The sequence below is a fragment of the Lithobates pipiens genome, unplaced genomic scaffold (genome assembly GCF_037356315.1).
Source record: "Lithobates pipiens isolate NorthernLeopardFrog02 unplaced genomic scaffold, aLitPip1_a1.2 Scaffold_8, whole genome shotgun sequence".
Lineage (NCBI taxonomy): Eukaryota > Metazoa > Chordata > Amphibia > Anura > Ranidae > Lithobates > Lithobates pipiens.
In genome coordinates this window covers 430,268,874-430,293,852 of record NW_027507903.1, presented here as the reverse complement: position 1 = coordinate 430,293,852, position 24,979 = coordinate 430,268,874, and the positions used below count along the sequence as shown (strand labels likewise).

Here is a 24,979-nt window from a genome sequence, read left to right as displayed (position 1 = left end):
AAAAAAATATTGTTTTCTAACAAGAAAAATCTTCTATGTGGTCTTTGATTAACAAATTCAGAAGAGAGAGCTGGCAATGCCAATAGTCCTTAAACCATTTTGTCGACACATGAAAAAAAATAGAAAAGATACAAATGGGCTCACGCGTATTGGCTGATAAGTCTTGTTCACAACACCTTTGATTAAACTTTTAAGTATCTTCCCGACTGTGGAGGTTACACCAACTGGTCTGTAGTTGCTTGGCAAACATCTTGATCCCTTACACCAATCCAGTGGTACTATATCAGTCATTAAAGAGTATCTATTAATTAGAAACCATGGCTTTGAAATAACAGAGCTTAGCACTTTAAAGCGGAGTTTCACCCAAAAGTGGAACTTCCGCTCATTTGTCTCCTCTCCCCCTCCAGTGCTACCTTTCAGAGCTAAGCTCTGTGGTCTTTGACAGGTATCCTGTTCCCACTTCCGGGAGTCCAATGATGTCACCGTGGGACTCCCTCCTCCTTCCTCCTCCCCCTGTCGCCGGGCCAGTAAGAGAGAGGAGCGGGGCCTCGCGCATGTGCAGTAGGGTTCCCGGCGTGAAGCTGTAAGGCTACACTGCCGAGTTCACTTAACCACAATGGTGGCGGCAGCACCCGACAGATGATGGAAACATCAGCTGCGGTGCCGTCATCGCTGGACTCCAGGACAGGTAAGTGTCCGATTATTAAAAGCCAGCAGCTGCAGTATGTGTAGCTGCTGGCTTTTAATTATATTTTATTTTGTGGGCGGACCTTCGCATTAAGGACACGTAGGTAAAAGACAGTGATGGCTAACTTTGGCACCCCAGATGATGCTTATGCACTCTGGAGTGTAGATCATGGAAAATGTAGTTCCAAAACATCTGGGGTGCCAAGGTTCGCCATCACTGGTAGAAGACATCAGGTCCAGGCATTTTATCCACCTTTATTTTGTGTAAATGTTTCTGGAACTTGTCAGTTTTGAGTCATTTTGGATCATTTGAGGCTATGTTGCTATTCTATCCCTCATTTTCCTTTGTTTACACGGAGGTGAGGAAGGTTTTTAATAAGTTTGCCTTTGCAAGTGTATTTAAAGATAAAACATAACCTGCATTGTCTTACCTTGATGGAAAAAGATTCCAGCAACCCATAGGACAGAGAGGAAGACTGGAAAATATTCAGAGCAGTTCAGCCTGTGGGAAAATAAAGATACTTGTAACGGTCACGCACAATGTCCATGAAAAGCTGTATGCAACATCCATTTTGTTTCAGCCATGTTTGTCATAATAGCCATGATCTTACCTCCCCCTTCCTCCTCCATTAATTCATGGAATCCATAGGCTTAACTTTTAACCTCCCTGGCGGTATGATTCAGTCTGGAATAAGGTGCCGAAAGCGGTACAATTATTTTGCATGGAAATCTGGCTTTTATTTTGTAGTCCTGTAATTCTTAGGAATAACGCTCTGAAATCTCTTCAAACCAGAGTCTAGCGGACATCCCGGGTATGATAAAGTTTATAATATAATAAAGAATAAAAATTATTCAATAATGTAATCAAATCCCAAAAAAACTGAAAAAGGGACATGTTTTGGTTGCTATGGACAATCTCCAAATTCCAGGCAGTAAAAAACAGTATTTATAATATAAAAGTGCATGCAGGGCACTGCACAGACCACTAGGGACAAAGGGGGTGTGTATTTTTTAATACAGCACTGTAATCTGTAAGATTACAGTGCTGTGTGTGTTTTGTGTGTTTTTACTTTTTTGAATTTGCCGCCGTTCTCCGCTCCCGTGCGTCGTAACGTCGCAGGGAACGGAGCTCGGCGGCATTCGGCACTGTGAATCGAGCGGAGGACAGCTCGATCACACAGCGCGGCGGACATCGCTGGATCCAGGGGACAAGGTGAGTAACTCTCCCTGTGTCCTCCCCTGCATCGAGCGATGCGATCCCGAGTCTGGCTCGGGGTTACTGCTTGGAAGGTTAACACAATTCAAAGGAGCCTGTTATCTCAACTTCATGACAGCAGGAACCGCCACTTAGGCCTTTGCAGAGCTGTAAAAAGCTAATTGAGTTATGGAAGGATATTTGTTAGTTCTGCTAACCAGACCTACCGTAAGACTCTGACCAAATCCATTACGAATACATAGCATGCCATAAAATGTCTATCCAAAACTAATGGGGATCGTAAAAAGCAGTCAAACTTTATGCGACCTCTCGAAGACCTCTGCCCAATTCACAACTTAAAGTGAACCTTCAGTGATTTTTTCATCTTTGCACCTATTAAATATTCTGCCCTTGTTGTTTTAACTTTGGATAGTAAAACATTTTTTTTCTGCCAATAAATATTTTATAAAGCCCACTTTCTCTTTCTTGTCTGGTCATTAGGCTAGGCTTATGACATCATGCACAGCTCCCTCTTTTACGCTTGTGAGAGTTTGCCAAATGGGGAGGGGGTGAGTCATAAGAGGGCCAATGAGAGCTGCAGTTACAGTTAAAATGGATGCAGTGAGACTTAGTGGAGGGAGATTTCTGCAGCATATTTGACAAGTACAGAATCACAGTATATATAAAATTATATGCAAAGTGGTTGGAGGGAAGCTTCAGAATGGCAAAGATTTGTATTACAAATTATGTGAGCAGACTGCAGTTCCTCTTTAACAAAATCCACCCACTATTCATAAAATCGAACCAAAACACGACACATAATATTATTAGGTATATGTTTGAATGGGGAAAAGCATACTGAACAAATCGAGGTCATACTTATAACCAAGCTAGCACATATAGAAGGGAAGATAGCAGTCTCCTATCTCCTGGGTGACAGGCTTATCTGAGATACCCTGTGTTTACTATTCTTAGACGTGAAATTTAACGCTGAAAAGTAATCTATCAGTTTCAAGAATGCAACCGGCACTTCTTGGAAGATATTAATAGTAGTATAAAGCTGAATAAAAAAAAATTGTAAACCAATGGATGGCGTCCTAGGAGCTAAATGATCAAAAAACAATAAGCTGCCCCTTTAAAGTGAACTACTCACCAAGTCTGAGGGTATAAAATGAAAGGATGAGACACTAAAAATGTTCAGTGGAAGCCACTAATGGCTGTAGGGAAGATAAAGGGAATACAATGCCATAATCATCCAACATTCATAAATGACAATTGGGAATAGTAAGCAAAAAGTCCATAAGTGATATATTCCCAACACCAAAGTAGGATGCTCTGAAGATAAAACTTCTAGTTCTTCCACCACGGGTGCTCAATGAGAAGGTGGCCAAAGCCTTGTATGGGGTATCGATTAGGACCCAGAAGTAGAGGATCCGCTACTTCCAGGTCCTAATCTGATATCCCACACAAGGCTTTGTCCTCCGGTAAGAGACGCGAAATACACGTCATCTCCAAGGGACTAGTCGACTCGCTAGGCACTTCAACATGTGAGTGAAACTCTTTGTGGTGGCTTTCCAGGTGGCTCTCCAGGGAGGCTATCATCACGATAAACCACCACACATAACTGCAACAAATCTCGGAGGACATTGTTAATAAATTCCTGGAAAACTGCTGGGGCATTACAAAGGCCAAAAGGCATTACAAAGTACTCATAATGGCCTGTTCTGGTATTAAACACAGTTTTCCACTTGTCATCCACCTTAATACTCACAAGATTGTATGCCCCTCTCAAATCTAGCTTTGTGAAAACCGTTGCTCTTGAGGTGGTCAAATAACTCCGTAATCAACGGAATCGTATAGGTATTCTTAATCATGAAATGATAGAGACCCCTATAATCGATACAAGGTCTCATTTCACCACTCTTCTTCACATGGAAGAAACCAGCACCAGCAGGAGATGAGGATTTGCAGATGAAACCTTGAGAAAGTGCATCTGCAACATACTCATCCATGGCCTTGTCCTCCAAGACCTACAAAGAGTAAACCTGGCCACGAGGGTGTATGGCACCAGGTTGAAGGTCAATCATATGGCTGGTGTGGAGGCAAACTACTGGCTTGACCTTGGCTACCTTCTGGAAGCATGTCTTACTGCATTGTGGCGACCAGGTAAGAACCTCAGCACAGTGCCACTGTAACCAAGGATAACCAATAACAATTAGAGCTGTATATCGACGGACGACTTAGCCCAAGAAAGGGTAAACGAGACCAGGGGCTTATCCTTCTGGATAACTGGGGACGAAAACAACGCCACCTAAGGTCTGTCCGTGACAGGACCTCAAGGTTCGGGGCATTCCCTGAACGGGTAGGACAAGACTTCAAAAAGTGACCTGCCTCTCTCACCCGCAGAGAGATGCGTGAAGCCCAAGTGCATGGGTTCATCTTAACTGACCAACTGTACAATAAATCGCTGAACATACTGGTCTGTGGTGACAGTGTGTGTTACAGACATTTATTCTAAAATCATAATTGGTATTGCTAAGATTGAGTTCCTCCTCAGTCAAAAGGGGGTGGTGGTAGCTTAAAGGGTTAATTGCTTAATTCATTTAACCCAATAACAATCACTCTCAGGCTGCTGGCACCTAGATTGGGTCCCGCAAGCCCTGGAAAATCTTTATGCTGGGTGCAGCTGAGAGTGGCATTGTTACACAAGTGACGGCGCAGTTTGAGATTGACCAGTCCTTTGTCATGAGTTGGTAGGAGGGCAGGGATCTGATATCCACGTTTGTCACAATACTATAAAAGAATAAAATGCTTGGATCCTGGGTAATGTATCCTATGCTAAAAACTACTGTATATGTAAGCTGTCATTGTTGATCTCATTCTGAACTTGCTAGTTTCCTGGCTGTCATGCTGATCCTTTAAATAAAGAATATACACTGAGCAAAATTAGAAACGCAACACTTTTGTGTTTGCCCCTATTTATCATGAGCTGAACGCAAAGATCTGCAACTTTTTCTATGTACACAAATGGCCTATTTCTCTCAGATATTGATCACAAATCTGTGTTAGTAAGCGCTTATCCTTTGCCGAGATAATCCATCCACCTCACAGCTGTGGCATATCCAGATGCTGATTAGACAGCATGATTATTGCACAGGTGTGCCTTAGGCTGGCCACAACAAAAGGCCACTCTAAAATGTGCAGTTTTATCACACAGCACAATGCCACAGATGTTGAAAGTTTTGAGGGAGCAAGCAATTCGCATGCTGACTGCAGGAATGTCCACAAGAGTTATTGACCTTGAATTGATTGTTCTTTTCTCTACCATAAGCCATCTCCAAAGGTGCTTCAGAAAATTTTGCAGTACATCCAACCAGCCTCACAAACTCAGACCATGTGTAACCACACCAGCCCAGGACCTCCACATCCAGCATCTTCATCTCCAAGATCGTCTGAGACCAGCCACCCGGACAACGTCTACAACAATTTTCATAACCAAAGAATTTTTGCACAAATTGACATAAATCGTCTCAGGGAAACTTATCTGCATGCTTGTTGTCCTTATTGGGGGTCTCGCCCTGACTGCAGTTAGTCATCATAACCGACTTGGGAAAATGCTTACAGTCGATGGTGTCTGGTACTTTGGAGAGGTGTTCTCTTCACAGATGAATCCCGGTTTTCACTGTACATGGTAGATGGCAGACAGCATGTATGGCATTGTGTGGGTGAGCGGTTTGCTGATGTCAACCTTGTGGATCGAGTGGCCCATGGTGGGGTTATGGTATGGGCAGGCATATGCTATGGACAATGAACACAGGTGCATTTTATTGATGGCATTTTGAATGCACAGAGATACTGTGATGAGATCCTGAGGCCCATTGTTGTGCCATTCATCCACGACAATCACCTCATGTTGCAGCATGATAATGCACGGCCCCATGTTGCAGGGATCTGTACACAAATCCTGGAAGCTGAAAACATCTCAGTTCTTACATGGGCAGCATGCTCGCCGGACATGTCACCCATTGAGCATGTTTGGGATGCTCTGGATCGGCGTATACAGCAGGGTGTTTAAGCACCTGACAATATCCAGCAACTTCACACAGCCATTGAAGAGGAAAGAAACCAACATTCCACAGGCCACAATCAACAACCTGATCAACTCTATGCAAAGGAGATGAGCTCCAATGCGTAAGACAAATGGTGGTCACACCAGATACTTACTGGTTTTTGGACCAACACAAATTGACACATAATTGTGAAGTGGAAGGAAAATGATAAATGGTTTTCCACATTTTTTTTTTACAAATAAATATGTGAAACTTGTGTGAGACAATACTTTGTAGAACCACCTTTTGTTGCACTTACAGCTGCAACTCTTTTTGAGTATGTCTCTACCAGCTTTGCACATCTAGAGAGTGACATTTTTGCTCATTCTTTGCAAAATAGCTTAAGCTCTGTCGGATTGGATGGAGAGCTTCTGTGAACAGCAATTTTCAAGTCTTGCCACAGATTCTCAATTGGATTTAGGTCTGACCTTTGACTGGGCCAGTCTAACACATGAACATGCTTTGATTTAAACCATTCCATTGTGCCTCTGGCTGTATGTTTAGGGTCACTGTCCTGCTAAAAGATGAACCTCCGCCCCAGTTTCAAGTCTTCTGCAGACTCTAATGCCACGTACACATGACCGGACTTTGACGGACTTGGTCTGGCAGACTGAATCCGACGGACAATTCGATCGTGTGTGGGCTCCAGCGGACTTTTTCTTCCCAAAAGTCAGACGGACCTAGAAATAAAATATGCTTCAAATCTTTCCGATGGACTTGAGTCCAGTTGAAAAATCCGGTCGTCTGTGTGCTAATCCGACAGATTAAAACCGACGCTAGGGCAGCTATTGGCTACTGGCTATGAACTTCCTTATTCTACGTCATCACGTTCGAATGACTTTTGGAATGATCATGTGTGGCCAAGTCCATTTGTTTGATCATGTGTGGCCAAGTCCATTTGTTTAAAAGTTCGACGGACCTCATCTGCAAAGTCTGTCGGATTGTCCTCCGGACCAAGTCCGTCTGAAAGTCCGGTTGTGTGTACGTGGCATAACAGGATTTTTTCTAAAATTGCCCTGTATTTGGCTCCATGCATCCCCACAACATGATGCTACCACCACCATGTTTCACGGTGGGGAAAACATAGCGTTTAGCTTTTAGGCCAAAGAGTAACATTTACACATATACACATATACATACACACATACACACATACACACATACACACATACACGCACAAGGTTTTTATTACAGAAGAGACATACTATGGATAGCAAAATACTTAAATGGAGTAGTGAGATGCATTGTGAGTCCGATTTACCTATTTGTTAAAGCCTGGGTCATAAATTACTTTGGCTGCTATAAATAAGCTAAGGTTTTTCATTCAACCAAGGGGTTGAATAAAAAAAACTGACTCGATTCCTTCCTGCTGAGCTATTATATTCTGACACCGGTAGACTTCCTCGCTATAAGCATATATTGATCAGCATTGCAGGCTATAGCCGCAGCACTAATTGAGCAGGGAAGTTGTGCAGAAGTTTGTCTGTCAATGACTTCTGTACAACTACAGTGCCCATACACTACTTAAAGAGGAGCTGCACCTAAAAAAAAAATATTAAAAGCCAGCAGCTACTAATATTGCAGCTGCTGACTTTTAATAATATCACACTTACCTGTCCCAGGTTCCAGCGATGTCGGCGGCAGATAACGAGCGATCGCTCGTCTCGCTGCAGCCACCGCCGCCATCCTCTGTCAGGGAATCGGGAAGTGAAGCATGAGGGCTTCACTGCCCGGTTCCCTACTGCGCATGCGCGAGTTGCGCTGCGCTTCTCTTATGGTCCCCCGCTGTGTCTCTGGGAACTGTGTGTTTCCCAGAACACAACGGGGGGGGGCGGAGCCATGCGGGGTGGGCGGAGCCATGCGGCGGTCTGGCCGGAAGTGGGTGCAGATACCTGGATTATCCAGGTAACTGCACCCCCCTCCCCCCCGAAAGGTGCCGATTGTGGCACCGGAGGGGGGGAGGGATAATACTAGCGGAACTTCCCCTTTAGGGTGAAGAACCGCTTTAATTATGTGCTTGTTTAGAGTGGAAACCAGGGGTGGATTGACAACTCATGGGCCCCTGAGCAAAAGGAGATCATGGGGTCCCCTCTCACACTTAAGCAACATCCACCCAAAACCCACCTACATATTGCAGCTCAGCTGCATAGAGGGGGCATTTCAATATCTACTGCAGCAACCCTGCATGATAGCTCCCGGCTTCTTTTTGCAGAAGCCACTGGGCACTTTCAGGTTTAAAGATGACTGCCGTGTGGCAGCCATCTTTTTGACACAACCAAGGGCATTTTATGAAAGCAGTGGCCATGTCTGCAAGATCATAATTTTGGCCTTAATGGCAGAGAAGGAAGTGTGGCGTGTGTGGCGTGCCACGGAAAACATTGGGTGCATTTTTTTTGGGAGCTGTAGGTAGAGCCTGCTGGTTGCATAGTAAAGTAAAAATGCCAGATGATTGAGGGGTAATTGTCATGAGCAGCTGTTCAACTCTCACTTAGCTCCTTTCTGACAATGTTGCCCAACCCCCCACAACTTTTTTTTTTACACTGAAAAAATATGGAACTCTACTAAATAGAACTTTTTTTTTACTGAGAACCTGAAATAGGAAATAAACCCTTACTAACTATGAGCGGAAGAAGGGGTGGAGGGATAAAGACAGAAGGGGAGAGGGAGGAGAGATAATAGGAGGGAAAAGGGAGAGGGTGAGAGAAAGTGGGGGTGAAAGAGAGGGGGGCTGGGAGAGGGGGTAAAAGAGAGGGAGAGAGGGGTGAGAGAGAATGGGGTTGAGATAGGGAGGGGGATATGCGAGAGAGGGGGATGAAAAAGAGAGGGGGTGGGATATGGATGCTCACAGTGACGGGGCACTTACTGAGCAGTGCTCAGTTAGCGGGCCATTTGTGTGGCCCCAGGGGTTAGGCTTGGCCTTGGGGTAATCCCCCAGCTCAGGCATAATGGGGGCTTTCCCCTGCCACATAGTCCCGAGTCAGGCAGAGAAAAAAAGACAGGTGGAGGAAGCAAAGTTTGATCGGATCCAGCCGGAGAGGAAGCGACACCAGCGGAGCTGTCCCGAGACGCAGCATTGGACAATGATTGAGCTCCCTACTCATCAAGGAACCTCTCACCTGTGGAGGAGCCGTGCACCACAAGCATGTACACTGTCCCTAGCCCATACAGACTGTGTCCTCCATGTACACACCACCACATCCCATGTCAGCCTGCTCCTCCTCACCTTGACCCTTTCTGTACAAAAGTAGGAGGGAGTGAAGTCTAAGACAAGAATCTCTCATGGGGCCCCCTGCTACCCCCGAATATCTGTACACTGAGTGGCACTCTGTCATGTTATATATAGCGAATAGCACTCAGTGCATACAAAGATCAGTGTTATATATAGAGAATATCACTCACTAAGTGCTATTCCCTATATATAACACGGATCTCTGTACACTGAGTGCTAGTACCTATGACACTGATATCTGTACTACACTGAGTGCTATGTCCTACTAGCTCCGAGACCAGTCCATTCTGCAGTACACTCTGCCATCTTCAGCTCTCTAAGTTCAGCACCGGCTGTCCCTCACGCTGAGGATTTGGACTGTGGCACCACCGCTCTGCTAAATTTCCCAAGGGGGAGAGGTGGCTGGAGTGGCTGCCGCTGCCATCATCCCCATGCCCCCACCATCGCTCTCACATTCCGCCCAGCAAAATGAAAAATGGTCCCCTAGCATTTCTAGCTGCAGCCATCTTGAGTAAAGGCAGATGATTCATGTAGCATTTACTTCCTGAAATCAATCTGCCCTTAGCTCAGGCATACAGGCAGGAGCTGAGAAAGCTCCTCCTCTTCTCCTCCAGATGAAAGAAATAACTTTCCATAAGCACTCCTGAAACCAGGAAGCAACTGAAGAAATAAAAAAATAAAAAAAAGAGTTTAAAACAAGTAAATATAATATATATCTTCCTATTTATTAATGTGAGCAGCATGAGGATTAAAAATAGTTCATGTTGATAGAGAGAGTAAAATTCTGCTTGAATTAAAGGGTTAAATGCTCATTTATGCTTATGTTATCAGTAAAAAAGGACTATTATTTACCTAGTCCCTTGCTTCTACAGGTGCTTTGTGAATGGCCCCCTGTAGCCTTTCCTCTGCAGCCGTCATCAAGTACAATGCAGGGCCAATAGCCTAGTTTATGTGTGAGAACGGCAAGGAACCACCCAGAAGCTGGAGCATCTGGGAGAAGAGTAGAGCGTCAGTTGTCGGGGCATTGGCGAATAAGGTAAGTAAAAGATCTTTTTACACGTACCCTAGGCATAAACAAGCATTTTACCCTTGCAGTAGGATGGGGGAACCCACTGCAAGAGAGAATTTTTCTTTTAAGCAGTTTAGCTTTAAGCAGGACTTTTCAGCTGCAGTTACAGGAAGAGTTACATTCATGGGCAGATTGTACTATCTGATGAATAATGTAGCAAGAAAACCTTGATATGATAATAATCTTATGATTCTGTATTGTGTAAAGATAATATCCTATTGCTCATTATTAGATACTGCGCTTTGCATATATTCTTTGATTTTTGCACTGTCCTTATGTTCATGCTTCGGTTTGCTGTATTTTACTGGATAGGTAAACTTTGTATCATTGATTATAGCTGTGGTGAGGAATGAGAAACACTTGGATACAGTGGGCATGTACTTATTGCTTTTAATGGTAAGGGAGAACATTATCTCTTCATCTTGTTATTTTTGTATTTCCCTTTTGCTGACTTAGAGAAGGAAGGGACAACTTGAAAGTTAAATCGTTTTGCAGCCTACATTGTTGTTGTTGTTACACCCTAAAACATATGCCACCATTTATCAAATGGCTGTAAGCTAAGTTACATACAGGTTATCCCATTTTTGTTTCTGGGTAGATAAGGTGAATCTGAGAGTTTGCTATGACACTGTTGTAGGAACCCTGGGCCCTACAGTCATTTTTATATAAAGAAACTTTAACGAAGTTTAAAAAAACATTACAAAGAAATACAATAGAAAGTCAGTAAAAGGTTGACCTCAGATATCTGAGGGATTCCAGGATGGAGAAGGATCTGGGGGTCCTAGTAGCTGACAGACTTAGCAATAGCATGCATTGTCAAGCTGTAGCAAGCCTAGCCAGCAGAATATTAGCATGCATTAAAAAAGTGATTTACTCCTAAGATAAAACAATAATGCTGCCACTATATTTACTATTACTATTGTCTTTATTCATCCTTACCAATTATATACCTATATAAATATGCACATTGCACAGAGCTCCCAATGCAGAGATAATAACAGCAAAATAAGCAAAGTCCAGGTACAGAGTAGGTATCTTACAAAATATGATGAACAACCCTGGTCAAACCTAAAGAAGTGTACAAATGATGACAATGATGAGATGGGGGGGGGGGGGGGGGGGGGGTTGGGGGACAAGAAGAACTGAAAATCCTAACCTACTAAATCTGGGTGGAAAAAGAGGGTTGAAAACTTCAGTAATCATACTGCCAAACAATAGAGAGCAGAATAATACATCCAGCTTGACCATACATATTTAAGTTTCTGTTGGTTTTTAAGCATGAGTACCCAGTGTTTGGCTTCTATAAAAATTTCTACCTCCCTCTTCTAGTCTCAGAGTGTGGGGCAGGTGGTCTGTTTCCAAAACCTGGGAATTAAGGATTTGGTAGTATTTAACAGATGGGGAGTAACACTTTGCTTATAAAGTTACGTTGAGGAGGGGACCCCATTAAAAAGGAAATGAAAGGGAGAACTTTATATAGGTCTAATGCCACGTACACACGATCAGACTATCCGGTGGACAAACTGCCAGACTTTGCAAACGAGCGGACCTGCCCACACACGACCGGACTTTTGAAATGAACACACTTACCCAAACACGGAGAAAAGTCAGTTCATTTTGAGGATGCGGGGACTGTAACATAAGGGGACGGGGTCGCCATGTGACATCACCCAGTGACCCCGCCCCTTGTCCCTATATAAGTCGCACAACTCGGCCCTGCCATTGTGGCCAGAGAGAGCGTTGTGTCAACATTGCAAGGAAGAAGCGAAGAAGAGAAGAGGGCGACAGAAGACCGGGCCAACACTAGTAAAAGAGCTGGAGGAAGAAACCGGAGGCCAGCAGAAGAACCGAAGAGGGGGACAAGACCCCCGAAGAGCGGGACAAGGCCCCGAAGTCAGAAGAAGACCCCCGGATGGCAGCGGTGATGATGAAGAAGTAAGCCAGGCTCCTCCGCTAGTAAAAGAGCTAGAAAAAGAGCAGAAGATAGCGGAGGAGTCTGATCAATTATTTTAAAAACTTTTTTTTTTTTATTATTTACACTTTTTTCTCCAGGTGAATGGGTAGGGGTACATCGTACCCCATACTCATTGACATTGGGTGGGGGGCCGGTATTGGGGGCCCCCTTATTAAAGGGGGCTCCCGGATTCTGATAAGCCTCCCGCCCGCAAACCCCAACAACCAACGGTTGTCAGGAAGAGGCCCTTGTCCTCATCAACATGGGGACAAGGTGCTTTGGGGTGGGGGGCCCTGCACCCCCCATGATGAGGGCACGCGGCCTAGTACGGCTCAGGAGGGGGGGCGCTCGCTCGTCCCCACCCCCTTTCCTGATTGGCCAGGCTACGTGCTCGGATAAGGGTCTGATATGGACTTGGGGGGGCCCCCACGCCATTTTTTTGGCGTAGGGCTTCCCCTTTAAGTCCATACCAGGTGACGGGGCTCACGAGAAGTCAATCTCACAGATGGAGGTGGGGACATTGACTTCCTTTGCTAGTCCCGTCTACCTGGAGCCGCGTTCAAAATGAACAGACTTTCTCCGCAAGTCCGTTCATTTCAAAAGCCCGGCGGACTAGCACACAGACGGGGGAATTGTCCACCGGACTGCCGACATCAGCAGTGGCAAACATCTGAGCTAAACGGGATGGGATCCTCTACCACCTTGTGAGAGATGTATAAGACGAATACTGGATACGTGAATTAATAGAAGTAGTATATGTCAATTTAATAATCTTCTGAATCTGTAGAGGGGTAAATTCAAAGTCATATTCCCTCTCCCATTCCCTGATATAGTATGGAACAGATGAGGAAAGGGAGCCTAGAACAAGTTTATAAATTTGGGACAGTAAATGTCTTGGACCCGGGAACTGAATACACAAATGCTTACAGTCATTTACCTGTTTGATAAAGCATATTTAACCAAAACATATTGTCATGTAGAAACTCTGGTACTGGAGCTGTCAAAATAGGAGGAGGTTAGGTGTAGTTCCCAACAAACAGAGTCTATTTATCCATGTTTTCACCCAATATTCATGTGGCTTTTTCCAGATTGACAAATCCCCCCCCCAAGATTTATTTAAAAATGAGTGAATCTTGTGAAAACCTTGAGTAAAAACATTGATAAATATAAGAGAAGAGGATGCTTGACCAATAGTCCAAATAAAGCGTATGTAAAAAATAATCCAAAAGCAAGCCTTTTTCATAGTTGCTTCATAAAAAACTCGCTGGACATAACAATCTAGTGGTCAGTGTTCTAAGATTTTACAGAAAAAAGTGTTTTAGGCAAAAACGTTGGGGATGGGATAATGTAAGATCATCACCTAAATAATTTATATTTTAAAAAATTGCAGCTAATCCACATATAAAATGCATACAAAACAATGTTACTCACTGTGCTCGAAATACACGCTCAAACGTTGGATGACCTGATGTATTTGGAGGAGAAATTTTATATTTTCGGCGTGCCCATATGACTTGCATGGAGAAGTATGCTATAAAGAGAGTACGTACAGAGAAATACCAAAAACAACAATTTAGAATTATGGAATTAAAGAAAGAAATCATCTTTGTGTTTTACCAAACAGAACACAATTGACAGACCAGGCAACTTGTACAGGCCCAATAGTAAACAATATAAAAAATAACAACCCAGATCATCTGGATCAAAGTATCACAATTGATGGACGCGTGTTGTACCCCCTAGAACCTTACAATAAACAGACAACATCACACAATTATTATTCCAAGGTAAACATACTTAATGTAACAAAAAACAGAAAGGGGTCCATCTTGCCCCTTGTACAAGGGGGTTATGATAGAAGAGAGGACCAAGAAGGGAAGAAAAAAAAAAAACGTGAGGGGGCAAGGAATTGGGGGGGGACATTAGAAGCATGCAGGGAGGGGTAGGAGACCTCCACTCCATCTGCATCCCCCCCCCCAGGGGGGCGACTGAAGGTCACAGCACACCGTCATGCGTGGGGTTCTATTGATCTAAACAAAGAAACCATTGGTATAATAAGACAGGCTAGTAAAGGCTGTCCATGGCAACCAGATATCTCTAAACTGATCCTCTCCTCCACGGAGAGACGCTGTCAAGCTTTCCATCATTCTAATCTTGCCTAGTCTGGAAAATTAATGTTTTAAATTCGCAGGGGTTGTGAGCTTCCATAAGTCAGGGATATATGCCTGGGCAGCCTTCAGCAAATGCACTGTCAAAGACATTTTGTAACGGCGTAAGGGCACTGAGTTCAGATGTAGAAGATATCCCAGGGCGTCCACACCAAGGTCAACAGATGTCACTTGTTTGATTACGTTCCTTACCCCTGTGCAAAACTGGGTAAGCAGAGGACACTTTAAAAAAATATGTAGGATCGTGCCAGGCTCCTTGTTACAGCACCAGCAAAGCTTGGAGACTTGAGGGTAAAATTTGTTAAGTGGCACTGGGACCTTATACCACTTAGATAGGAGCTTGTAGCCCTGTTCCTGAAAACGGTTGGCAGTGGAGGATTTATGAGTAAGAGCGATGATCCTGTTAATTTGCTATTTCGAAAAGGAGATTTTCCAACTCCCACTGGGGAATGTATGAAGGGATATAACCTTCTGAGGCTCAATAAGCTGTTTATATAAGGCTGACAACAAATGTGACATGATTCTGAACAGAGATACACAAAAGCAGAGATCTAACGTACAGTCCAGTATATGGTATGGACTGCAGAAAATTAGACAATTGGTAGGCCAACCAAGAGCTCAAATTGGGCTGGGTAAGAATGGAAATATCTTGACTGGAAAGCCATACTTGAGGGGTGAAAAAATGCATCCCTGCCAGACTCCATGGTTTATAATTTTAAATTATTTAGTGTCATGATAATTGTCTTTTTGCATAAATGTTATTTTTATCGCCATGGTTTGGTAGTATGCCCAAATAACTCAATATTTAAACAGTGACATATACTTTGTACCATGGCTATATGAATGGGGGAACAGAACTAGCAATTTTAGTTTAATGTGTACTCTTTTTTTCGTACAAGAAAAATCAGATATGAAAGACTGTGCACAATCAGAAACAATAAACAACAACAACAACAACAAAAAAACAAAACAAAAAAAACAACAGTTGTAGGAGAATTTAGTACACATGATTTTTTTTATTCTTTTTGGTCCTCCTTGATACTCACTGCATTGGACAGGAGGAGTGTGACTGTGATGGACGGTCCACAGGTATTAGGTACAGGGCCAGACCTGTATATAGGGTGGGAGTGGGGGGGAGACCTGTTTAGTGATGGGTGGCCTGTATATAGAAAGGAGTGAGCTGTATATAGTTGGGGTGACCTGTATATGGTGAGAGTTGACCTATATATTATGGGGGTGTCCGGTATATAGTGGCACAGTGGGCTGTATATAGTGAGGGGTGAGCTGTATATGGGGGGGCTGTATATGTTAGTTGTCATTACATTTTATTATAGGGTTTTTCTCTTTCTACTTCTTTGCACAGTTAGCTTCTCCTGAACTCTCACCCACTGATGCCACAGTTATTGATCAGCTTGTACAACAACTACCTTGGAGCAAGTTAGCTGCACAAAGCACACAGCTACCTGGCTACAAGCACTGCTGCTGCCTGCAAACTCCTGAAACATTCAAAATATACAGAAAGGAGGTGTAGCCTGGATGATTTTTAGCACCACATCCTCAAATATATACGAAAAAACAAACAGGGGCAAGGGATCTAACCCTTAGGGACTTTCAAGGTGCTGATATATCATAATAGAAACGATATCAAGCAGAAGGAAATAGCGTAAAAATAACACCAATTTTTATTATACACAAGAAATACAAAACAATGTAAAAAAATAAAGTAAAAACACTTAATCACATTCTTTGATTAAGGATTTTGATACAGTTTATGGAGCTTATGAAATATACCACTCAACATGTTTCGCTCCGAAAGTGAGCTTCCTCAGGAGTAGTTGGTATATCTAGTAGATAAACTGTAAATCTTTTTAGTTGAGAGATTTACCAGTAATTTTTTTCAGTGCATATACTGTATATTCACATTTTGATTTCATTACTATTAAAAGTGGAGAGCTTCACTTGTTTTTTTATATAAATTAACCTATTTTTTGCTGCCTTGCTGTGAAGCAAATTTGATACAGCTCTCCCACTGTCTTACCACTGGTATTGTTGTAAAGGTTTGCACCAGGATATTGGCAGATTTTTAGGATTTGCTCACAGATTAAACACAATATGTTGCAACAGAGTATAGGTAATTACTATATAATTTATTTTTTGGTTGCCTTTTCTGGGTTTCCCACTTATAATAACCACAGGACTCCCAGAGCATCCTGTTTATTAGTTATGTTTATGGGTTGAACTCCCTAGGGGCTCATTACATACTTACCATCTCCAAGCTTGCCCATGTCTACAATAGGTTTTCTGTATTTAACATGCAGTTATCTTAAATGGAAAAAACACAATCTGCATACTTGATCAGTGTATGCCCTTTGACACCTGTATGATTAACCCAACCCAAACTGTTCTGGTATTAGAATTTATGGTTGTAGACTAAGCCCTCATTCACATTGACTGCGGCTTTGAAATCATGCAACTTAATCTGACATCTCATGATTTCAAAGCTGCATGTCAGTGCAACTTTGGGTGTGACTCGGAAGACATCTGTGCGGCTTTCTGCGCAGATGTCTATGCAAGTGGCACCCAAAACCGCCAAAAGTAGTGCAGGAACTTCTTTTTCAAAATGATGCGGCCCCACAAAGACGGAGTCACACCGATTTGAACAGCGTGATTACCGGCAAAAGGGTACAATGTGTCATGCAATTTGACCTGTCAAAACGCATGAGAAGTCGCTCCAATTTCAATGAGGTCTAAGCATTCTAAATGTAAATGGGAGCAAGGTGATGGGTCTTAAAGTTGTATAGATTGGTGGGGGTCCAGTGAGGGCTTTTTAAGTATGGCGATGATCTGTGCATGCTTTAGAGGGAAGGGGAAGATGCCAGTAGAGAGGGAGAGATTGAAGATGTGAGTGAGAGGGCAAATGATAGGGGAAGAGGGTGATCGTAGTAGTTGTGTGAAAACACTGTCCAGACGACAATTGGTTAGGTGAGCGTCTGAGAAAAGTTTGGTAGCCGTTTGGTAGCCTCTTATGTATTAGCCGGGTCAAAAGAAGAAAGTATTGAATGTGCTTTTAGACTGGGTATGTTAAGTGGGGAAGAAATCTGTACAGTGGAGCTGTCCTGACTAATTGCATCAATCTTTTTTTTGAAGTAATTGCTGATCTCTTGGGCAGTGAATGAGTAATGTCGTGTACACACGGCCAGACTTTGATGGAAAAAATCAGACGGACTTTAGATTTAGAACAATGTTTCAAATCTTTCCGATGGGCTTGAGTCCGATCGAAAAATCCATTTGTCTGTATGCTAGTCCGACGTACGATAACCGACTCTAGGGCAGTTATTGGCTACTGGCTATGAACTTCCTTATTCTAGTCCAGTCATACATCATCACGGTGGAATCCATTGGACTTTGGTGTGATTGTGTGTGTCCAAGTCCGTTCGGAACGTCTGTCGGAAGTCCGCAGAAAGTCCATCGGAAGACCGTCGGACCTAGTCTGCCGCAAAGTCCGATCGTGTGTACACGGCATTAGTGGTTGGAGGTGGTGGGGGAAAAAGATTAGAGTTAAACGTGTTGAAGAGCCGACATGTACTGGATGACAGAATATTAATAAGGCCGCGTACACACGCGCGGACTGTTCGCCCAACTTTGTCCGTCCAACAGTTTCAGCAAACAGTCCGCTCAAACTTAGCATGGACGGACATGGCCACACACGACGGACGAACAGTTTGCTGAAACCGTGCGCGATGACGTGAACGGCACGTACGACGGGACGAAAAATACGACGTCCTATACACTGCATTATAGCTTTCGGCGTGAAAATCCTTTCTGAGCATGCGCGCAACTTTGTTTGTCGAACAAGCCTACACACGAGCGGACTGTTCGCTGAAACAAGGTTTTAGCGGACAGTTTTACGGAATTTCCGAAAAACCTTGTCCGTCCAACTGTCCGCTGAAACTGTCCGCTGAAAGCCCACACACGAGCGGACTGTCCGCCCAAACACTGTTCAGCGGACAAAGTTGGGCGAACAGTCCGCGCGTGTGTACGCGGCCTAAAGGCCCGTACACACGGTCGGACTTTTTGACAACAAACATGCAAATTAGCTGTTTTGGAGCAACATCCGACTGTGTGTACGCTCCATCGGACAAACTTTTTCTGTTTTCATCGGACTTTTGTTGGCTGTGCGAACGGACAAACTTTCTGGCAACAAAAGTCCGATGGAGCAAAGTCCTACCGTGTGTACGCAAAAGCATCGGACTTTTGTACAAGGTACAAACACGCATGCTCAGAACCATTGCAAACGATCAGACTACAATACAGAAGTTGACCAAAGGTGGCGCTGGAGTCATTGAACGTCCTCTTTTGAAGCGGCGTCAGTACGTTGTGACGTCATTACGTTCGTGTTTGTTGTCAAAAAGTCCGACCGTGTGTATGCAATACAAACTTGTGGACAACACACTTTGTACAAAAGTCCACGGAAAAGTTTGTACAAGTCCGACCGTGTGTATGGGGCTTAAGAGTGACAAAATAGGTTTGTTTGTCAGCATGGAGGCAGGAATTGTATAGGGTGAGATCTTGCATAGATTTTATTTTATGCCACAGTTTTAAGGTATTGGTGCTCAACCTACAGTCTGGGTGCCACATGTAGCCCTTTGGTGCTTCCTGTGCAGTCCTTTGCAGACCCCAGTAGTGGGAGTGGCAGCATTGATTTGCAAAGGGGCTGTAATCACCATGTAATAATTATCATCGTCTCTGGTAGTTTCACAAAATGTTCCCAGTTGCTGGGCCTCAAACACCATTTTCAGAATGTCTGCAGTCTGATTGTTTCCTCTGTCATGTCTACATCTTTCTGGTCATCTCATCTGGTATGTTTGAAGTCTGACAGTTTTTTGTATCTTTACATATTTTGAATACCCTTAGGTACATTCAGCGGCTGCAATTGAGATCTCCTATTTTTTATAGGTTGACAACTATTACTCTAAGGTAATTTAATACTACCTGGATCAACGATGTAGAACATTTATTATAGTTTGTCAATTTAAAAATGCATCTGAACCTTTTTTGAAGTAATTTACTGAGTTGGATGGAACAAGCTCATGTGGAAAACTATTTAAAATTTTTATAGCTCATACTGTAAAGAAACTTTTCGTATGTACAGGTTAAACCTCTTTATCATTAGTTCTCTGGTATCTTTTTGGGGGACCTTAAAGTAAAAAATTATGCCAAGTTTACTCTAATGCCACGTACACACAATCTGATTTTTCTTGGATGGTAGCTTGGCTTGCATACACACGGTCACACAAAAGTTCTCGGAACATTCAACAGTCAAGAACATGGTGGCGTACAACACGTACAACTGGACTATAAAGAGGAAGTTCAATAGCCAGTGTGCCACTCTTCGGGCTCCTTCTGCTAATCTCATGATAGTAGAAGTTTGGTGAGAGTGGATTTGCGCTTTTCAGACTTGTGCTTTTCCGATCGTTACTGCTCTTCTGTTTGTGCTTGTGGGTAGTCAGTTTGCATCTGGGTTTCAGTGCGTATTATTATTATAGTACATATTTGATTTTCAGTGCATTCTTGTCTGCTCGTTTTTCAGCTCACTCTTCTCAGGCCTTTCTGTTTTTCAGTGCATTCAATTAGTTAGTTCTGACCAGCCGACTGTTTTGAAGCCATGTTGTGGTTACATACTTGTAGAGATGTGCGGGGGCTTGGTGTTGGGGTTCTTGCTTTGACCCAAGCCCAGTCCATGAACAGGGTGGGGAGGAGTTCATGGACCAAGAATTGGTTGCTCCAGCGTGGCCAATTCTGTCATATGCCTTTGGTGTGGCAGATCCAGGAGAATAATCCTGATGATTTCAGGAATTTTCTACAGATGACGGACCCCGTTTTTTGCCATCTGTCGACTTTGCTGTCCCCTGATATTACGAAGCAGGACACCTGCATGTGGCAAGCCATCACTCCAGAGCAGAGGCTTGTTGCCACCTTGTAGTACTTGGCAATGGGGAGAAGTCTGCAGAAGGACTATATTAAGGTAAGATTTCTCCTTTAACATAACATTATATGTATTTAATGTTTGCTAATGTATTGTATTTCTTTCATCGTTCCCTAATTACCGTGATTGTAATATGCTGTGAATGTCCTCTTTATCCTCATGCATGCTGTATGCTTTTAATGCTCCTTTGTCCTTCATACATATCTGCCTTCACTAACCTCCCCAGCATGCTATCCTGGGCCCCTATACACCTAGCCTAGTCACTTAATGTTTTTTTTGTCAGCTCCATCGTAGTGCTTTACCCAAAACACCCCCTAAAATGTGTACAAATTTTATTGTTGTTCTTAAATTTAGGCAGAGTGCCATAGGCTTTTTTTGGGGTGCCAAACTCATCTAGAACCCCCCTAACATTTTTACAATGGGCCATCAGAGGGGGTGAGGAATCTGATAAGTGTACCTCATCTTTTTGTCTTTAAATACTCCTTAAAATAAATGTTATACTGATGTTGGCCAAGAATGTTTTTTGTCTAATTTGCTTGCAATGTTATGTGCAAATGTACCAATTTTATTTTTTCTGTTTTGACTCCATAGTCTCCTTCAATGCCACAGGAATGGCCGAGCATTGAAACTTTCCCAGCTGCGGAGGGGCAATCGATGGGAAACATGTCCACATCATCACACCACCCCACTCGGGGTCATACTATTTTAACTATAAGGGGTTTAATAGTATCGTATTGATGGCAGTGGTGTCGGCAACATATGAGTTTTTATACGTGGATGTGGGGAAGAATGGCCAGATGTCGGATGGTGGAGTCTTTGCCCACACCGAGTCCTACCGATGTCTCCAGAGTGGTGGCTTGGGATTGCCACCTGCGGAAAAGAGAATGTGGAAGGACTCCCATTTGTGTTCATCACAGATGAAGCATTTGGTCTGGGTGAACATCTGATGAGTCCATTCCCCCAGAGGACCCTCACCCCAGAGAGTTTTTAATTACCGGCTGGCCAGAGCCTTAAGAGTGGTGGAGAATGCGTTTTGTATAATGGCCAGCCAGTTCCACCCATTTCTTATGGCAATAAACATGGCGGTGTATAAACTGAATCACATAGTGCTAGCGTGCTGTATTTTCCATAATTATTTTACGGATAAATGCTCCAAATTATGTGGCCTCAGTTGGGCCTGAGGCCACAATTCAGGACATAACTACAATGATGGCCCTGGAACCTGGCCGTCCCGGGCCTACCCCCCCAAAGTGCCTTGATGTGCTATCTGGACTATTTTACTGGTAGGGGGGCCATTACTATGCCAGAAAATTTGTGATCCTTTTATAAAATAAAAAATTATTTTGATCTAAAATCATCTTGAATTTGATTTACTGCTTGTGTTTTTTAGCTGTCTCCTCGGTTCTCCTAGTGCACTTGTAGTGCCAAGTGGATTTTGCTTTATTAAATAACCCAGTTGTCACTGTAAACAACAACTTAATAAAAAAATTGGCATTGAGCATTGAAAGAAGAAGCCACACAACTTACTCCGTGCACACTCACATGTGCGTTGTAAAACATTTTTCCACCAAAAATACTTCTTTGTTTAATGAAATTTGACATTTTTCGTTATAGATTTTGCTTTAACAGGCATGTTTAAAACCATAACATACACAACTCTGTAACTTACAAAGTTCAACGTACAAAAATTGAAGGCAATATCAGACAGTAGCATGTCAAAACTGAGTTGATATTGCCTTAATCAGATGGGGTGAGGTCACCCCTGTAAAAGCCAAATTTTGAAGATGCACACAAATTGAGATTTAAAATGGGCATTTCCCTCCTGATCTCGTGCCTAATGTCAACATGTGCTAGCTCCCATCATGGGGGATCAAAGGACGTGTTTTGGGGGTGCACCCCTTCCTCTCACCTACTAGAGTTGCGAGGAAGATGTTGCACCCACAAAACGCATACATTGATATCCCATGATGGCAGATAGCACATGTTGACACTCTTCAAAATTTGGCTTTTAAAATGTATAAAAAAGTTTAGGAAATGTTTCCAAAAAATAAAAAAATGGTTTCATGTAGTTGTTATTTAGATTCTCCCTAATACATCAATCATGTTCTTCAGTTTTTGTTTAACATCATTGGTGTTTTGCTTTATGATATCTAAATCCCGACTACACACCATTATGTCCTTGATTAGCATTTGTGCACTTTCACTGGTGAAATTAATAGATTGTTCTTCCACAACACACAGCACATCACCTAAAATCAAAAAACACAACATATATTATAAATATGCAGCATACATCTATTACCTGAAGCTGTGGTCTCAGACACTCACCTGTTGCAATTACTATTTCAACCATGTCATCCACCTCTCCTTCCGCCACATCCTCAGGTTGTGTGCTGACGCTGAGTTCCCCTTCTTTAGTAGGTGGGGGGTCCCTGGTGTCCTCAGATGCGTCTTTTCTCCCCTATGAGAATAAAACAAAAAAGGTATAGTTAGCACACAGATATTATAGCCAGAAATAGGAATATGAAACATTGCTTGGAAGTGTGGTACAAATGTCTGTTTTGGCAGAGTTCCAAGCTGAACAAATGATTTTTTCCCTTACCAAAGCTGGAATACTTACCTTTTTTGGACAATATTCACACATGGAGACACCGCTAGTATCCCATGGAGCACCTGTGAGGGACACCCTAAAAAGTTTGTACTGGTGTCCCACACTAGTGCGCCTGAGTCCAGATGTGTAAACAGCGTGTCTTCTCCTTTCATTACACTGAATCCAGTTTGCATTTCATTCTAGTTACAAACACATTTAAACAACAATGTACTAAAAACTTATTTTAATACAAATAGGCATGAACAAATTAGGACCGATTCCTAAACTGTACATCAGTAAAGAAAAGCACATGGAGCAGCATGCAAGTAATAATAATAATAATAATAGGAACACATGACAACTACTTACTTTTTAGAAGCACTTTCTTGATCCTTCTGTACGGTCCATACTTCGCATCATAGTCGGCCCTCTTCAAGATGTCCACCATATTTGAGGCCTTAAATCTCCTCTGGGATCGTGACATTTCTGGCTCCGGCCTTTCCTCTTCCTCCCTACTAGAATTACACACCTGCTGTCTCTCCGCCATGTCCTCTCTCACTGCGCCGAAAGAGAAGGAGCGGAGAATATACTAGAAAGAACATCAGGGGTGGGAGACGCAGGCGGAGTTTCACGCATGCGCAGTGTATATAAAGCGACGGATGTATGATCGGTGAGTGGAGGAAGTGAGAACGAAGGTAACATTTCAATTTGGGGCATCAGTGGCCTATACTGCTTTTAGATTGAGGCCTATATTGTGATAAGATTATGAGAGTTTAGCCTGATATTAGGGCTTTTTTTTGTGTTGCAGAAATATTGAATCCCTTCAAAAATCTGGAGTTTATGAGCCAGTTTATAGATAGGTAAAGGGAGCTGCCCAGTTTGTGGCGAGTCAAACGTAATTTATACCATAACAGACCAGCTAGGAAGTCAGTGCTGGAAAAACTGTTGGAATTTATGTAGACGGAGGTCCCCAACGCAGACAATGATTTTTTTGGACAAGAAAATTGGTAGCTTGAGGAGCACATACAAGAAGGAGCATAATAAGGTCCTGGCATCCCAGAGGTCAGAAACAGCAGAGGATGTGTATGTACCCAGTTTGTAGTACTATGACAAAATGCATTTTTTAGAAGACTGATATGAGGCCATCACTTTCCACACTTCCTTCCACCCCCAGCTGAGGCTTTTGAGGACCAACCTGGGCCTTCCAGCCAGGAAGAAGTGGAGGAGCCCAGCTAGTATTTTTCTACATATTTCTTGTGCTAAAATGAATGATGTTAACTAGATGTTAATGATAAGAAATTAATGATTGAGCAAAAATTGTTTTACATATCAACAGACAGTAGTGGCCAAAAGTGATTGGGGCAAGATTCAAAAATGCTGGGGTCAGAATGATAGTCTTTTCTATTTACTAACATTTAATTTGCAATAGTCTTGAGCTGAAAATTGTGTGTGATTGATGAAGCAAAAACGAAAACTATGTTCCTTTTTATACACAGGAAAGCCTCAGCCAGGATGAGGGTCTGGAATGTGGCAGACAGGAGGTGGCAGGGGGAAGTGGCAGCTAGGAGGTGGCCGGGCCCACTGGACTGACCCAATCCCAGGTCCCTCCTCTCCGCCTTCCACCAAAAAGGCCCAGGAAGGGGAGGAACGTGGAGGAGGCAGCACTTGCCTTCATTTGGGATGCTCATGCAACCCTGAGGAACCCCACCAGTGTTCAAGAGGGCTATGGCTGCATAATAACAGCAAAAAAGGCAGGAAATGGAGAAGGGACAGCGCCTCTTATGTGAGAACATAATTTTACAGACCCTAAATAAGGGGTTGAGTGGAAAAATGACAGAAAATGCTCACCTTTGTAAGTTCATCCATCCTCCTCCTCCTCCTCCTCCTCTTCCTCCTCCTCCTACACCACCTCCTGCCACAACTTGCCAAACAAAGCCACAGCCTGGAAGCAAGCGTGCAAGTAAGACAAGAAAGTTATGGCCTGGGTTCAGT

At 43.2% G+C, this 24,979-nt stretch overlaps 1 protein-coding gene across 1 annotated transcript in view; it reads right to left on the bottom strand.

Annotated features, from left to right (window-relative positions):
• The window catches only part of LOC143964517 (leukotriene C4 synthase-like), a 67,708-nt gene that overhangs the window by 27,722 nt on the left and 15,007 nt on the right, over positions 1 to 24,979 (bottom strand). Inside the window, exons 2-3 of the mRNA XM_077474292.1 lie at positions 13,675 to 13,774; positions 1,119 to 1,189 (exon numbers count right to left, since the gene is read on the bottom strand). Of these exons, the coding sequence (XP_077330418.1) occupies positions 1,119 to 1,189; positions 13,675 to 13,774 (171 nt within the window). The remainder of the gene's footprint in view (positions 1 to 1,118; positions 1,190 to 13,674; positions 13,775 to 24,979) is intronic.